This window comes from Anser brachyrhynchus (assembly GCF_964034855.1).
Source record: "Anser brachyrhynchus genome assembly, chromosome: 1".
Classification (NCBI taxonomy): domain Eukaryota; kingdom Metazoa; phylum Chordata; class Aves; order Anseriformes; family Anatidae; genus Anser; species Anser brachyrhynchus.
The window spans coordinates 11,721,675-11,737,929 of NC_137694.1; the positions used below are offsets into that span (position 1 = coordinate 11,721,675).

General features: G+C 33.3%; 1 protein-coding gene across 1 annotated transcript in view; it reads right to left on the reverse strand.

Annotated features, from left to right (window-relative positions):
* Positions 1 to 1,126: 1,126 nt before the first annotated feature.
* Positions 1,127 to 16,255, reverse strand: part of GNAI1 (G protein subunit alpha i1) — a 36,396-nt gene continuing 21,267 nt past the window's right edge. Inside the window, exons 2-8 of the mRNA XM_080577230.1 lie at positions 15,286 to 15,328; positions 15,065 to 15,206; positions 10,921 to 11,078; positions 9,816 to 9,944; positions 5,555 to 5,684; positions 4,133 to 4,286; positions 1,127 to 3,244 (exon numbers count right to left, since the gene is read on the reverse strand). Of these exons, the coding sequence (XP_080433356.1) occupies positions 3,054 to 3,244; positions 4,133 to 4,286; positions 5,555 to 5,684; positions 9,816 to 9,944; positions 10,921 to 11,078; positions 15,065 to 15,206; positions 15,286 to 15,328 (947 nt within the window). The 3' untranslated portion in view covers positions 1,127 to 3,053. The remainder of the gene's footprint in view (positions 3,245 to 4,132; positions 4,287 to 5,554; positions 5,685 to 9,815; positions 9,945 to 10,920; positions 11,079 to 15,064; positions 15,207 to 15,285; positions 15,329 to 16,255) is intronic.

The following is a 16,255-nucleotide window of genomic DNA, read 5'->3' on the forward strand; positions in this document are numbered from 1 at the left end:
CTCAGACTGGTGAGGCTCAAGACTGTCCTCAGACCAGCAAGATTTACTCCTTTCTTTCTTTCGGACTCTCAGACTGAGAATGAGCTCGCTGACAGAACAGAGATAGAGTGAAGCCCCATTATAACTGCAGTGAAAACTAAGCATGTAGCTCCCACCATTGCGTGTAAGTCCTCTTATAGCTCTTCCTGGAGTGGCAGGTTAAGATGATAAACAGCTTTCATCTTAGGACAAAGAATGATCAACTCTGTTATCCACGATCCTCAAACAGTTTTGCCCAAGGTAGTTAAGACAAGTCCACTGCAGCATGTACCAACATCAAAAAAAAAAAAAAGTATATAGTTAAAATCTATGAAGCTCAGGCAAGTTCATACGATCAGTCAAAAGTAAGAAATATTCGTGTTGGCATTATTTCATTATCATCTAATTACAACCTAAAAAGGAGAAAGGATTTCTATCAACAGTCTGCTTAGTTATTATTAAGATCCGTTGGGCTGAAAGACGAAGCTAGACAAATTCAGAACAGAAAGTATTTGTTTTCAGTACACATAATTATTAGAATATGTCAGCAAAATATATATATATATAACTTTTTATCATATCACTATTAACATACAGGAGTTCTCAAATTAAATTTAACAAATTAGTTTCTATCAACAACCTAATTTTGGAAAGTTCTTAATGGATGTGATCAATTATATACTTGGCCTTTAATATTTGAATATGAACAATTTTTGTATAGGCATTTTATAAACCTAGACAAAGAACCACTACAGAGAGAGCATCCATAAGGAAACATACCAGCTGTCAACTCAGCAAGTCAGAAAAGACAAGCTCATCCTCCTGGACTCAAAAACAAAAGTATTTCAGAATTTTGTTCTGTGTTAAGACATAAATATTGCAGAAAATACCAATTATGAAATTCCCAAAATTCTCAAATTGAAGCTGCTAGGAACAGCAGTAGTGGAAAAATATTTAGGAACTAATCTGAAATGACGATTTTATGCTCATTATTGTTTTTCTGTTTCTTGCAAAAACCTTTGACTTTGTATCTTCGAATTTTTACTACCTAGTTATCTCTATAGGATGGATGCAGAAATATTTCTATCAGCATCTTTAAGGAAGAACATTTCTTTCAAGCAAGGCACAAAATTTAGATTTATTTATGCAATTTGATTAATCCCAATTTTTGTTTACATCAAGTACAAAAACCAACTTGAACGTAGGTGTAAATACAATTTCCACAAAGTAGTTCAATGAGATTTAAAATCAGTTACATATCCAGAACTGTAAAGCACAATTAAAAGCAGCCCAGGATATACAGACTGTTTACCATAACTGCTGAAAGATCTCAGTGTATGAATATATTTAACAACCTCCAGTAATAAATTAGAAATTCCTTTCTAACCTTTCATTTGAAACACACGTAATAATCCTGTACCTAAGAAAGGAAACATCAAAGAATAAGAAGTGCAGTTTTACTTAAGCTGAGGCCTAAATGAAACAAATGCACAATTAAAAATTAAATAACAGAACAATGAGTAGAATATTTTGGTTGAACATTTCTAAGAACATACAAGCTAAGATAATATAGAAAAATAGCAACAGATTCAAAGACTTATCCTAAAAGAACTTACAGTGTACTGTAGCTGCCTGGAATATTCCAAACAAGTATAGAAAATCATACTTCCAAGTTTGGTATGTTTGTATTTCCTAGATGACATACATTTGAGACAACCATCCATGAACTTATTTACAAATAGAAGCTTATTCCTTTTAAAATAGGTATAAAAATCAGTTTTGGCACTAACCATAAGGCAATGAATGACAAATACCTAAGATTGCAAGTCACATAATGAAAGCCCAACCAGAAGAAAATCATAATCTTTAACTTATTATTTAAAGAGAATATGAGACTTTAAATATCACTAAATTTAAAAAAAATCAGTATCTGCAAAGTAACTGAATCACCTTACTCAACATGATGAAGATTCTTTTTTATATGCAACAGGAAATTGCTTTAATTCATGAAAACATTGTGCCATGTCTAGTTGGAGAACTTACTATTTCTGTGGTTATTAAATTATCAAAATAGTTTTAGTTTTATTACCAGAAGATAGCAAAGAGTTAAAGGAGAACACAATTTTAATTCTTAAGAATAAAAAAAAAAATCATATTACTCTGAAGTCCTGCCTTTGTTAATGGCATTATTTATAGACCATTCACTCCAGTGAGTAAAAACCACAGTTTCTTTTTTTTTTTTATTTCTACAAGTGTATTATTAACAACTTCCTTTTTGCATTTCCATGAGCTTCAATAATAGCTGAACCTTAAATTCAATTTCTCAGTGTTGCCACATTTGTGCTGCAAAGACTGCAAACCCAGATTTCATAAGCTGTGGATTTAAGTTTTAAAAATATTTTATTTACCCTAAATTTATAAAAACATTTTTTCAAAACTTAAGGCAAAAAAAACAAGTTTTATTGGTTACGTTTCTTTAAATGTGAGCAGGTGTATGAGGCTGTTTAAATATCAAAAAAGCTAACGCCATATACAGTATTACCAACAAAAGTAATAAGGCAGCATGCACCCTCAAGATGAAAAGAAAATTTAATTTTACAAGATGTTTAAATAATCCAAAGGCAAAAAGTGTCTGTCTCCTCTAACAGTATCTTCATAAACCATGGAAATTTTAGAGGACACCAAGTTACTAAAATATTCCGTTCAACGTTTATACAAATACATTACTACAAGTTTACATACAGTCAAAAGACATCTCAGTGTTACCTAATTACTTAAATTTACAAGACAAACATAAATAAAGCTGTTAAAACAGGCAAGTACAGTACTGATCTATCATTCAGCACAACATATTTTGTATTTCTTTCAACTTGAAACCAATCAGATTAGAATTGTGCGAAGTCGTTCTTCAAACCTAAAATAAAATAGAGAATTAAGTATATCTATGCAAGTTTCACACAACATGGGCATGTTCCAAATGCCTAAGTCCTTTTTTCAGGCATATAATTTACCAATTAACAATCTCTTCTCTGTTCCTAGAATAGGCCACAGTCTTTAAGGTTATTTTTAATAATGACATCAGTTACAGCATCGAAAACAAACTGCACATTTTTTGTATCTGTGGCACATGTGAAGTGAGTGTAGATTTCCTTCGTGTCTTTTCTCTTGTTAAGATCTTCAAACTGACATTGAATGTAAGCAGCTGCTTCTTCGTAAGTGTTTGATCCTAGAAGGAAAAAATTACTCAGGTTTCAAACAGGAAGAACAAGATGTATATTATATCTTTGATGGAAGTTATTTCCAAATAGTAACTTAAATAAATAGCTACTTAAACCTAAAAAGGAGTATGCTGATTTAAGTAATTTCACAGTCCCTGCTTTACAACAAAATGTGTAGGAAACCCTTTGGACACATTTTTAACAATTATAGGCTAGGGACTGCAGGAAGAGTATTTACTGCAGTGGTAGATGGAACAAATCATTATTGAATTAACGCTGTTCCCTAGACTAGGATATTTTGCTTCCTTCACTTTCACTTTTTATGTTTTTAACAGGTTTGTTTATTTCTACCCAAGGTCCATTGAGTTACAAACAAATAGTATATATATTTCTCCTAAGCCTTTTTTTTTTTTTTGACTCTAATTTAATATTTTCCGTACAATAGAACAGTCTAAAGTTACAATGAAAATGATACATAAATAGTCTAAGACTCATTAAATAATCTTTTGCTATGTATTTCCTGAATAAGCCAACTACTTCTAATATGTACACATACTCTCCCTTCAAATAAACTCTCATGTATGCTCAGGGATTTCTGCTCGGTGAAAAAAAAGTACAAAAGATAGGAGGACAACAGAATAAAGAATGGGCTAAACAGATTAGGTTGACAAGCACTGCAGCAGTAACGTAAATGCTATCAGTGGACCAGCATTATTTCATCTGGTTGAAAAGATTAATCTGACTTCAACACTATTTTATTTGTGATTCATAAAAAACATTATACCAACCTAAACTGTATTTTACTGAAATAATTTGGACACCTAGAGTTAATAAATTCCTCCTAATTTGTGCATCAAAAATAAGGAAATTACTTGACATCTGCCCATTCCCAATACCTGCATATTCAGGGTAGCAAATAGTGAGAGGACTCCTCTTGATTTTTTCTTCAAAAAGATCTTTCTTGTTCAGGAAGAGAATAATAGAAGTGTCTGTGAACCATTTATTGTTGCAGATACTGTCAAACAACTTCATGCTTTCATGCATCCGATTCTGTAATTTGGAAAACAAAACACAAACAAAAAAAAATCTTACTGTATTTTATCAGACTTCAGTAGTAAAATCAGGATACGTATCTTTTGTTAGCCACAGATTAACTAGGTAAGTTGTAAAACTAAATTTCCAGCATGCAGAACCATATTTTACCAAGAGAAATACAGAAAGGCCACAGAACACTTTCATGTACCTAATGATTTTGAAGGTTTTTTCCAACATAAATGATTCTGTGAGTAGGGTTTAAGCAACTACTTTTTGATTTTTCTTTTCTCATTTCCAGGCTTAAGTTTTTTCTAATATGATAGGAATTTTTAGCGTGTTTTGACATTTTGCAGTAAGGATATTATAGAACGGTTTCCAAGTAACCTGAATTTGCCTTACACTTATTAGATCTTTTGAAAATTGAAAATTAAATTCTGCATGTAGTCAAGATTCCAGCATAAGGAAAGGAGTAGTTCCAAAGAAGCAGAGAATTAAAAGAGCAGGTTGGTGGGTTTAAAAAAATAAATAAAATAACTCTGTAGAAAAATTATCCAACACCTAACTAATTTGGCAATGCTTCCAGCCATTTAAGTTGCAGGATAGCAGATATGACCTATTTTGACAACATTTGACTTGAAGGTGTTTTTTTTTTCTTTTTTTTTTTTTTTTCCCTTTTCTTTCCTCCCCCAACAGCGTTTTGCAAGAGGCTACAGAACACGAGGAGTCTGTTAATGATTTACACACAACAGACTAGCATCACTTTCAACTACCCAGATAATAAAAAGCATACACTCTGTGCATATTGATGTGGGAGGAGTCACATCCTGAAAGAAGAGAAAGCATAGGAAAGGAAAAAGAAAGATTTCTATAACTAAGGAAAGAGAATTCAGTAAAACATTTAGGAAGAAGAAAAACATGAAGGCTGAGGAAGTGAAATAAAACGTAGTAAAGAAGAAACAGATAAAGCCACTTCTTATAATATATTGCTAGCATCTTTAAAAAGACTAGGATATGTATTATTGACATCCTCATTAATTTCTGCATCCTTTGGAATACGAAAAAATGCAACTGAAAAGAACACTTGTCTCAAAGTACGCCTGAGAATATGAGGAAGTATTTTTGAAACTTGAAAGCACACACTCTATCACCATTTCTCTGAAACCTTTCACACAAAGTCTATATATTATAAAGGAGTATTACTGTAAGAGATATTGATCTTTCCTTTCAAACTTATCCAGTTTCTATGTAACAATTATTCTTTTCTTCAACACCAAGGTACTTGCCATTTCCTCATCTTCAGCCAAAACCAAGTCATAATCACTTAATGCCACACAAAAAATAATTGCCGTAACACCCTCAAAACAATGAATCCACTTCTTCCGCTCTGATCTTTGGCCTCCAACATCAAACATTCTGTAAAACAGAAGTACAAAGCAGGAAATGAACTTTGGAATTTCCAGCTTTCTGAATGTTAAGTGATAACCTCTGAAATCATCAGCTGTGCAAGCTTGATCAAAGAATTTTGAAAAACCACATAAAATCTGCAACATTTATTTCAATTTAACATCTCAGCATAAAACAACCTTAAAAAAAAAACTTAAAAAGTTTTACTATACATTTCACAAGACATGAGAAAGTGACTTGAAAGGTATATAAAACTGCTTATTTATAAATAATTTGTACAATTACAAATAATTTTATTAATGAAGTTAATTGTAATCTATAAAATAAAAATACACAATGTTAACTTAACTAAGTGCAAACTACATGAAAGTTTTTCAAACTTTCTCCCAAATGAATGAAAAGTCTTAAGTAATAAAAGGTCAAGAATATAAAATTCTTTACATCCAAGAGCAGAGCTGTCTGTTTCAGTGATCAGGAGAAAAATGCTACACTAAGAAAGTTAGACACAAATAACACTTTATTTTTGTTATCTCAGTATTCTGAATCCAAATCTAAATATAAAATATATTTCTCATTTTTTCAGATTTAACCTAGAAACTCTAAAAATTGATGATTTTCAACTCATCTCTAATAAAATAAATTTCAACTTGATTTTTTCAGCTGACCACATTTAAAGAGAATTTTAATTTTTTTAAGAGAGACAACAATTTTTAAAATGCTCTTCTTAAAAGACAAAATAGGCATCAAATAATAAGGAATAATGATAATTTTCCCGCTAATAAAGACACTTTTTGGAAATGCAGTTAGGTGGAAAAACTGAGCTATAAAGGTGTTTTTTTTTTTTTTTTTTGAATTCTCAGCTTTACTGAAATAGAGTAAAAGAAAAAGACCATATACTCCAGAACTTAGCAGCAGATGATCACCAAATTACCACTGTATAAAACAATTTGCTTTTCTCTGCTATCTACATACTTTAATGGCCATTTCCTAACTGTTCTGAGCTACGCTGAACTTTTCATATCATTATGTACTTCAAGTGTTTTTCAAGCCAGACATAACGAACTAAACCAATAAATAAATAAATAACTTCATCAAAAAGAGGATAACAGTGCTGTCCTGAAACAAATGTATATAGCTGAATCTTCTCAGGTAAGACAGAATACAGACTTTATCACCTGTCTCTTTCCTGTCACAGAATGAGAAGTCTTGTTTCAAATTCTTGCGATTACTTCCAGCTTCAAAACAATGTGAAAAGGTCACCGTGTGACTTCTCTAGCTTGCTTAGCAAATACTCTATTATGCAAAAATTGAATTTTTCCTCCTAGTTACAAGGAAATGGTATTTCATGGTCCTTATGCCAACCATCATTTTGACTCGTGCAGACTACACTGCCAGCATGGATTCTGGGAAGTGAGGGAAAATGCATAAGACTGAAGACTTCCAGAAGATAAAAGAAGTGTAATTTTCAGTTTATATGGGCATAATATATTATATGCCCATATAATATATGGGCAAAATCAGCGTAAGATGCTGATTTTAGCCAGAAATCTTTGTTTCAGTTCAGAATAGACTCTTCACCAGTGGCATTATTTTACCAATGATGTCTGTTTTTGGGGTTGTCTTTCTAACAGCGCACTGAAATGTCCAGTTCTTTACACAAAACACCTTTTTGCACTCATCTTTGATTTTTTTATATGCTAAAACTTAGTGCTAGGTGAAGTTTTGGCACCAGTTTGACAGTGAACATCTCAACAGAAAGCAGTAAGAGCCTGATGGTTCGGCTTTTGTCGTGAGGGTTCTTCTACATATTATGTCAGTACAGAGAAAGACAGGCACAGAAGAATTATTTGGCACACAAAATTCTTCAAAAAAAGATAAGGTTGCAGTATCTTTCCAAATAATTAGCCATTCCAAACAGAGTGGTCTCAAAGCTCCTAAGCCGTGCATCTACTCCATTAGAAGTCTGTATATACAGATTGTTAGGTCACAGTCCCAGCACACAAACACTGACAGCAGCTGCCTAATCTGCAGACAAATTTAAAAGTTTTAAAGAATGAGAAGCTCAAATGCTTTACAGATTTCTCCTCCTAATGTGAGTGTTGTGTGCAAGCCCATTCTTTGCCTCAGGTACTAGGAACTCATACTGCAGTCAATGGTTCAGCTACTCAAAAGAATCATGTATTGTTTATTCAAGATAAATTTGTCTGCAATGAACTACAAGAAACACAAGGCAGTGCTGAAAGAAAGTTTGTAACAGCCAAATCTACCTCCCTTATCTAAAGAATGTCGTCATTAAAGAAATGCTTTATTGACTTTCCATTTCATTTACTTAAAGAAAGAAAACATTTCCAGTGAGATTGCAAGGTGGCTATGCCATATTAAGACAAATTAATTCACTGAACTAAATGTAAAGCACTAAAGATGCTTCTCCAGTCATCACCCTACTAATCTATGTTATTTAGCTATATAGGTAGCTTTCTAAAGGGTTTATTAGCAACTGTGCAAATTTAAGGGCTTGTGCAAGGTATTTCATTAGTACATTGTTTTTTTGTAACTAGTGTTGCCAAATTTGACATGTTCTGCTTCTTTCAGGTTATTTAATCTGAGAATATGATTCCAGTACCCATACAAAACGTAAAAAATGTGACATAGATCAAAAGGATACCAGTTATTTATTGTGATTTTTGAGTTTGTTAAGGTTATACAAGTTGTTTGTTTTCTCCCTCCAAGCCCCAACCTTGCAGAAGACTTCTTATTTACTAATACTTTAAGGTAGGGTGAGTGGTTACCAAAAAAAGATAAGATATATATCTGGAAAGTCTCACTTTTATTAAAACTGAATGCATCTTTGATCATCTCACTTTCCTATTTTCCCCAGGTTGTAAGAGGAGGTATGGGGTACAAACATAGAAAACCAACTGATTTAGTGTACCACATAAGATTAATTGAACCCCATCAGGTGCAACTTGTCATTTTTAGAAATCTTAAATTGTTCTGAGTCACTAGATTTCTATTAAAAAGTATATAAAGTAGAGAAGAAAACATTAAAAGAAAAAAAGGCTTGTCTTTCTTATCAAAATCTGTTGGAAATATTATAACCTCTAACAAGCTCTTCTGCTTAGGTATAATGTTATGCAGGTGATAATCCTCATTCTTATTGCCCATTTAAAATGTTCCAAAAATAATGCATTGTCAAAAACATTTCCAAGATTACTCCTTAAGAACTTAAAAATAAGAAAAAAAGGATTCCTCAGAACACTTTAAGAGCTATTATTTTATGGAGGAAAAAAAAATGTGTACACTTAAACACCTAAAATTAAGAAACAAAATATATTTTCCACAGTACTGGTGATCCTGAAGCATCAATATTACAACACTTACTAAGCAATTACATGAAAAACAGCATTTTCCATGACAATGCTGAACAAATTTACTGTATAGATGTTCTGACAACTATGCCTACACAATCTAAAATGTACATACAATACAATTTTTACTGAAATTTCTCTTCATTCTTGCTAATAAGGAGTAGTTACAATAGTATTACATTTATATTATCCTTTGCTTTCATCATGGATGTCTCAGGACATAAAATGTTCAGAGCATTAATATTATTTTGTAAACCTCGCATCACAGGGAACATAAATCACGGTCTTTCATCACTAAAGTACTACCTTAAAAAACTACCATTCAGTTTTGAATTCAGCTCTCCATGACAATGGAGTTTTTTTGTGTTTTTTTTTTTAACAAGAGCAACAAATGTTTACAAGCCTCCAGTTCTACAACGGAATTTAAATGGAAAAATCTGATAGAACAGCTACATATTAATGCAATACAATATTGAGTATTATGAGATTTGATTTACATAGAAAGTATCTTTACAAAAAGCTCCCAATATAAACAAAGAATTTATTACTTAATATCTCCATATTTATTATGAGTTATGATAGGATTTCAAATGACTCCCATTTGCCTTCAGAAAATTGAGCCAAGCATGAAGAAGTTTTTCAACTAAGAGAAAAATAATCAAAATTGTGGCTATGCAAAATTTGCTAAATTGCATTACTGAAAGTGTATCCACAAGAACTTTACAGAAGCCGTAACAGACAGATAGACATGCAATATAATAAATTTACATACTTAAAGTGAAGATCTTTGAAAGTAAAGTGAGTTTCCACTATTCCTGTAGTTTTCACTCTAGTCCTGAGAACATCCTGCTGGGTTGGAATGTAGCTGGTTTGTGCTATCCTGTCCAAGTCATTCAAGTAACTGAAGGTAAAAATAAACACTGCTTTCAGTTATTCCTAAAATAGTAATCAGATAATTGCAAAGAATCACAGAAGTCCTAGGTCTATTCATTACATTGTACCTGACTTTTATATGAACAGCTGTCTCTGAGGTAAGACAGAAAAGATAAGACACAGATTATTTTCCTGCTAATTTCTTTTGAAGTTTTAGATACACTTTCATCCTAGAAGAAAACATATACAATTGACCCCAATAAAAACAATTATTATGAAATCCCAGGATGTAAACATGGTTCCACATTTACCAATTTTATTTGTATTAACTAGAAGAAGACTTTCATTTTTGTAACCTCCTAGTGAACTACAATTTTCTTTGAAGTATAAAGCAAAAACTAATTACTCTGGAACTGATAACAGGTGTGAAAAGGACAACCCAGTATGTTGGCCAGAATTAATAAATATTTTTAAACAATGCTAAATATATGACCGATATAACTTCATATCGGGAATTTCTAATTACACATTTTTTACAATATTAAACTCCAGTCACTAATAATTAGTATTAATATTGTGATGCACACCAAGAAGTGTGAAGTTTCTCATAACAATACAAATCTTACTAGTGCTTTTTGCATAGCGATAGACAAGATATTAAGTTTTCCCTTTACTGTAACCAGAAGTTAGCAATTTTCAGGACAAAATAATATGATTAAAAGACCAGCTTTCTTATGAAATTTGAGAAGAATTTATTAAAAAAAAAAACTAAACAGCGGAGGTAAGTCATCCTCCAAATGATTTAAATTCAGTTATACCACACCTCCTCCTCTCCATTTGCAAAAGTTATGTGCACCATTCTGACCCAAGCAGACAAAATCTTTGTCTAGGTACTTCTAAATTTCTGTTTGTATGGGAACAGAATTACTCAAAGGTTAGACTTCTTTTTTATTCCTTTAACTACTACTTGAAAACAGAAGTATTGTCTGTCACAAAGTACTTACTAGGCAGCAGAGTCATTAAGCTGGTATTCTCTAGATCTGTTGAAACAAGCTTGTACTCCACTGTCTTTCCACAGTCTTTTGATAACGCCAGCAAGCTCTGCAGTCATAAATCCTTCTTCTGCTGCTCCAGCTAACACAAAGAGTTGACGAGCATCATCCTTTAATGTGCAAACAGAAAATGGAGAGACAAACATTAAGAAATATAACAAAGGTATACTACTTTCTCCTCTCACTCAGGATTAAGGATTACACATTCAGCAAAGGAGTAGGTTACTTAACCCACTATACATTAATGTAACCAAACAAAAAATGTGAAAGAAAACAATTAGTTTTCTACATAGAATATGACTTCCCACCTTTTTTCAACAACATAAAAAGACAAGGCCACTCAATTTCACATAAGCTGACAAAACTTCTGACCAGTTTGTCACTTGAAATGAACTTCTATAAATGGAAGTAGTAACATATGTTGTGCTGAAGTCTAACGTTGACCTTATTTGCTTAGCATATGCCACAAACTGAATAGAACAGTTACAATGCATATTAGAACCTTTGGATATGCAGATGTATATTGACTGCAGAATACACATTAATCGTGTAAACTTCAAAAGATTTGTTTGGAATTGACAAATATTCATTAGTAAAGAGAAATATACTTAAAACTTTTCCAGATAAATCAGTTACACATATCCATCAACATACACCAAGTTTTCTTCGTAACTCCATGTCAAGAAATCAAGTGGGTTTTTTGTTTGTTTGGTCACATATTTTGGTTTGTTTTTAAGAAAAACAGCAATTTGTGCATTCATATAATGACTGCCTCTGAAAATGAGGCTACTGGAGTACAGGATATCAATCCAGCAGTCTCCTTTAACAGAATTTGAATAGTTGTCTAATTTATCCAATTCTGACTGAGGAAAGAGACTAAAAATGTTAGATCTGTAAGATACTGGAAAAAGAAGACAGCAGCTGGGTAGAGGAAAAACATATCCACATTAATATTTTCATAGGAGTAGCTTCTTGACTGTAGTTACAGTTTGTATGTGATCTATTGCCAAGGTGTGCCGGCCAGCAAAATCAGCATACTTGTGGCCTGTAACTACTACCCACGGCATGTACTGTTTGTCTAATAAATAAAAGAAAGAACAGACGAAAAAGGAGAAAGGTGAAAAGAGAGGGGTTTAGGTAAAGCAGCTGGGAACTTAAAGAATTTCAAGAAAGAAGAGAATTAAAAATGCAACATGTAAAGTTATTCTCACAGAATAGCAAGTATAGATACTGATGCAAATCTGTAGAAAAAAACAGTTTCTATCACCTTTGCTGTTCAAACAATAAGCTGTGAGGAATAACATTTTCAGGATAAACATAGAAACTAATGGTTATTCTAAAGAGATTGCCTGCTGTAGGCTTAAATAGTCAATGATTTTATGACAGCTAACAGGGAAATTGTTTGCAGATAGATTGAGTAACACTGATATTCACAGCCTGGAAACAAAAAGCTTGCTGTTCAGTCAACTCAAGGTAGACTTGAAGACATTTATACCTATCTGTGTGTATAAACAAGTAGTTATACATATAAACAACAGGTAACTAAGACCTAAGTCTTGTGAAAGCTACAATTCTAAAAATGGACATTTGTCAAAAAATGAACAGAATACTGATTACTTGTACATCCACAAGAAAAATTGCTAATAAGAGTTCAGTGGATTGCAATAATAATTGCATAAAACGAAAGAGTATTAAAGATCAAAGAGTAGGATAGTCAGATCTCACTGACTGTAGCTTCAACAATATGCCCGCATAAAAGAAACTTCAATGACAATTCTGGTTTTGAATATTGTTTGTGGATGAAAATGTCAAGGATCTACAACTGATAGAAACCACAGATCTTGAAGGAAAAGCCAATATATTACAATACATGATAGAAACTGGAAACCGTCAGCCAGTCTTGTCATGAACTATTAAAATGTCATTTCACACCTGCCATGGTCTGACTTTACATGCAAAACTTACTCTGTTTCAAATAGCTCTGTAAGTTCTGTCTCTACATTCTCTAATATTGTGGCTTTTTTTTTTTTTTATTGCGAGGGTGGAAGAGGGAGCAGGAAGAGAATTAGTTTCTATTTCCAAAAGCCCAACCATTAAAATAAGAAGTGTTATTTGTTACCCTCATATCCCTTTTCTAATCATGGCAAGTACTAGATACCATAAATGATGTAGGATGTAACAGCTGAGTCCTATTTTCATTATTAACCAATGACAGAAAATTTCCTTTAATCATACTGCAACAAGGCTGCTTCCATTCAAGTCTAATACTGACTTTCAACAGCAGTGTTGCTCTGTAAAAAGAACGCAGATCACCTAGACCTGCCTAGGTGCTAGGGGATAGACAGTTATTTCACAACCATCCCTGACAAAAGTTTGCATTATCACTTATGTCGTTTTCTGAAGTTGACAAACAGATTATTTCAAGTTGATACCATACACAGCTTTCAAAATCTTGCTAGTTACTTTAGCTGATCACACCTAAACTCACTCTTCACTCTGTTTTCTTTTAACACGTATTTAGTAACAGGAATCTACCATCTGCGTTTTCCAAACGTTAGCTGCCAGACTCCAGATAGGACTTCATCAAACAAATACTGAACTAACATGCACTAAGATACCACTCCTGCCCTGGCAAACTTTGGTCTCAAGACACAACAGAAAACATGAGAACAATGCTAGAGAGGAATAACAAAACAACACAAAGCTTTTACTAGTTACATTTACAGTTAAGCAGCTTTCAGGTGGAATTAACATATGTACATAAACTAAAAATGACGAAAGACTTAAAATTGTCTAATAATTTACATAAAGGAAAATTGTCTAATAATTTACATATGACTACCAAACAGACTTAAGATTTCATTTACAACTTCAATACCCACTTAACGTAATGTTTGTCTTTATGACAAGCATACCCAATGCATCAAGCACGGTTATTGAGGTCACGCTCTTTTTTAAGCCATCAGTAAGATTTTGAACACAAGACTTTATCAAGAATGAAGCATCTGCATACTATTTCTTATTTTTCAAGACTCCCCCCCCAACTGTAATTCAATATTAACACAATGAAAAGAACTAAATTATGACAAGATATCCCTCCAACTACCTTACATATTTATTTCAATGCATTAAGAGCAAAATTTCTTCCTCCAACCCTCCTGCAAGATAGCTGCTATCTGGCTAGTTTGTGCTTCAAAACCTGCACTGGTTGGCACTCCCTATTCTCTCATTAACGTCTATGCAAAGAAAATAAAGCCACAAATCCTGAATTAAATTACAGTGCTGTTCAGATTAGGAACTTTGGTGATACATTTCAGCACTGCAGCACAGAATGGACTCCTGCAAACAGTGCACAAGCAAAAACAATTAAGGAAGCATTTTATAGAGAGATTTAGAGCATCTATACCCCTGGCCAGACAGGGACACAAACAGATTCACCACAGGTAAGAGTACAGGGTTAGGATTTGAGAAGATGATAAGCAAAAAGGATCAGTTCTGAAGACTATCTCCAGTAAGTGGATGAAATTGGATTCAAAATGCACAGGAAAGCCTAGAAAAAGATCTCTGATTTCTTGGGAAAAATTCCTAATCCATGCGGTATGATGAAAAGAATGGATACCAGCAGCAGGGCTATGCCTGTGACTTAGAGTACAATAAAGTTATCCACATTGGAAATCAGTATGAAACGGGATTCAGTCCAGAGGTGGGAATGTTTTAGGCACTACTGTGCCTACGAGTCAATAGAGAAGTGCAGAGAACAGCTAGATGCCTACCTGCCTACTAAGAAGTATGACTACACAGCTTGTTGTTTTTTTCAAAAGAGCCCTAAGACTCAGGTGTTTAGTTCTCCCAATTTAGATACAATTTGGAGAACTGTATCTAAACCAAATAGTTGTTCTGAATCAATGAAGAGCTGATTGCTCTGTAGAGCACTGTGCCGTGATAGAAAACTAAATGACATTCATTTTTATCAAACCTTCTAACCTACAAAGATTTTTAGATAGGAAGAGATTTTTTCCAGGAAATAACAATGGACAAAAACTGAAAATGAATGGATATTTCCGCTTTATATGTGCATGTGTACTTCAATACTCACAGCCCTGGTTGGATCACCAAAGTCTATCTTCAACCTCCCCATTGCTCTAATGATAGCAATAATGGACTGAATGGTGTTACTGTAGACAACAGCTTTGTACTGTTTACATTCTTCTTCTGAATAACCAGCTTCATGGATAATCCTATGGAAGGAAAATAAATAAATTCTCTATTCAAGTAAGAAAAAAAAAATTCTCTATAAATATATTTTACCATACTTACTTCATTTGTTTGACGATTGTGCTTTTCCCTGACTCACCAGCTCCTGAAAAATGTGAGAAAATTCATTAGACTTCTACTCATCTTTGACAAGGCATTTAAAGTAAGTTTCTACATTTCAAGTACCTAACCAATGTAAAGAACTTCAGTAGTTCAAAATGTGCTTCCAGCTGGAAGTTTTCAAAATCAAGACATTTTAACAAGAAATCACTCAACTCTGAAAAGTTTCTGTAATGCAAACAGATCACCAGTTGTCCAGTTCCAATATGACCAAAGGAATTTCTAACATCTTTGAAGGTCACTGTGACCAAAGGGAATCACTAGTAAAGGCTGTATTCATGTTCAAAAAAAAAAAAAAAAAGAAAAAGGCTAAAAGGGAACTCTGAGAAACTATAAAGCCAATCAGCCTTACCTCGTTCCTCAGACAAATGATACAGCAAATATTCCTGGAAGTCACTTCCAGGTCCAAAGAGGACAATAAGCTACCTAGGAAACACTAGGAAGGATTTATCAAGGGCAAACTGTGTGCAACTAACTTGATAACTTTTTTATAGGGAAACAGCTGGTTCTGTGGAAGTAAAACACCAAAGGATCTTATTTATTTTGTCTCCAGTAGGGATTCCAATGCCATCTACCATAGTATCCTTATACCAAATTGGATAAATATTGATGTCGAGGTGTCTGAAAACCTGTATAGACAGCCATACCTAAAGGCTAGTGATCAATCATTTAAAATCTAACTGGAAGTCAGTTACAGAAGAGAATCTTCAGAAGCTGACACTGGGTTAACACTGTTTAACATGTTCATCAATGACCTTAAAACCAGGATGGAATGCTCCTGCAACATGTCTGCAGGCAACATCAGGCTTGGAGGTCAGGAAGTAGTCAAAGTGTTGGGAGAACAAAGGTGTTACTCAGAGGGTCCTCAACAAACTAGAGCAGACAGGAACCTCGAGACACTAAAATGCAAATT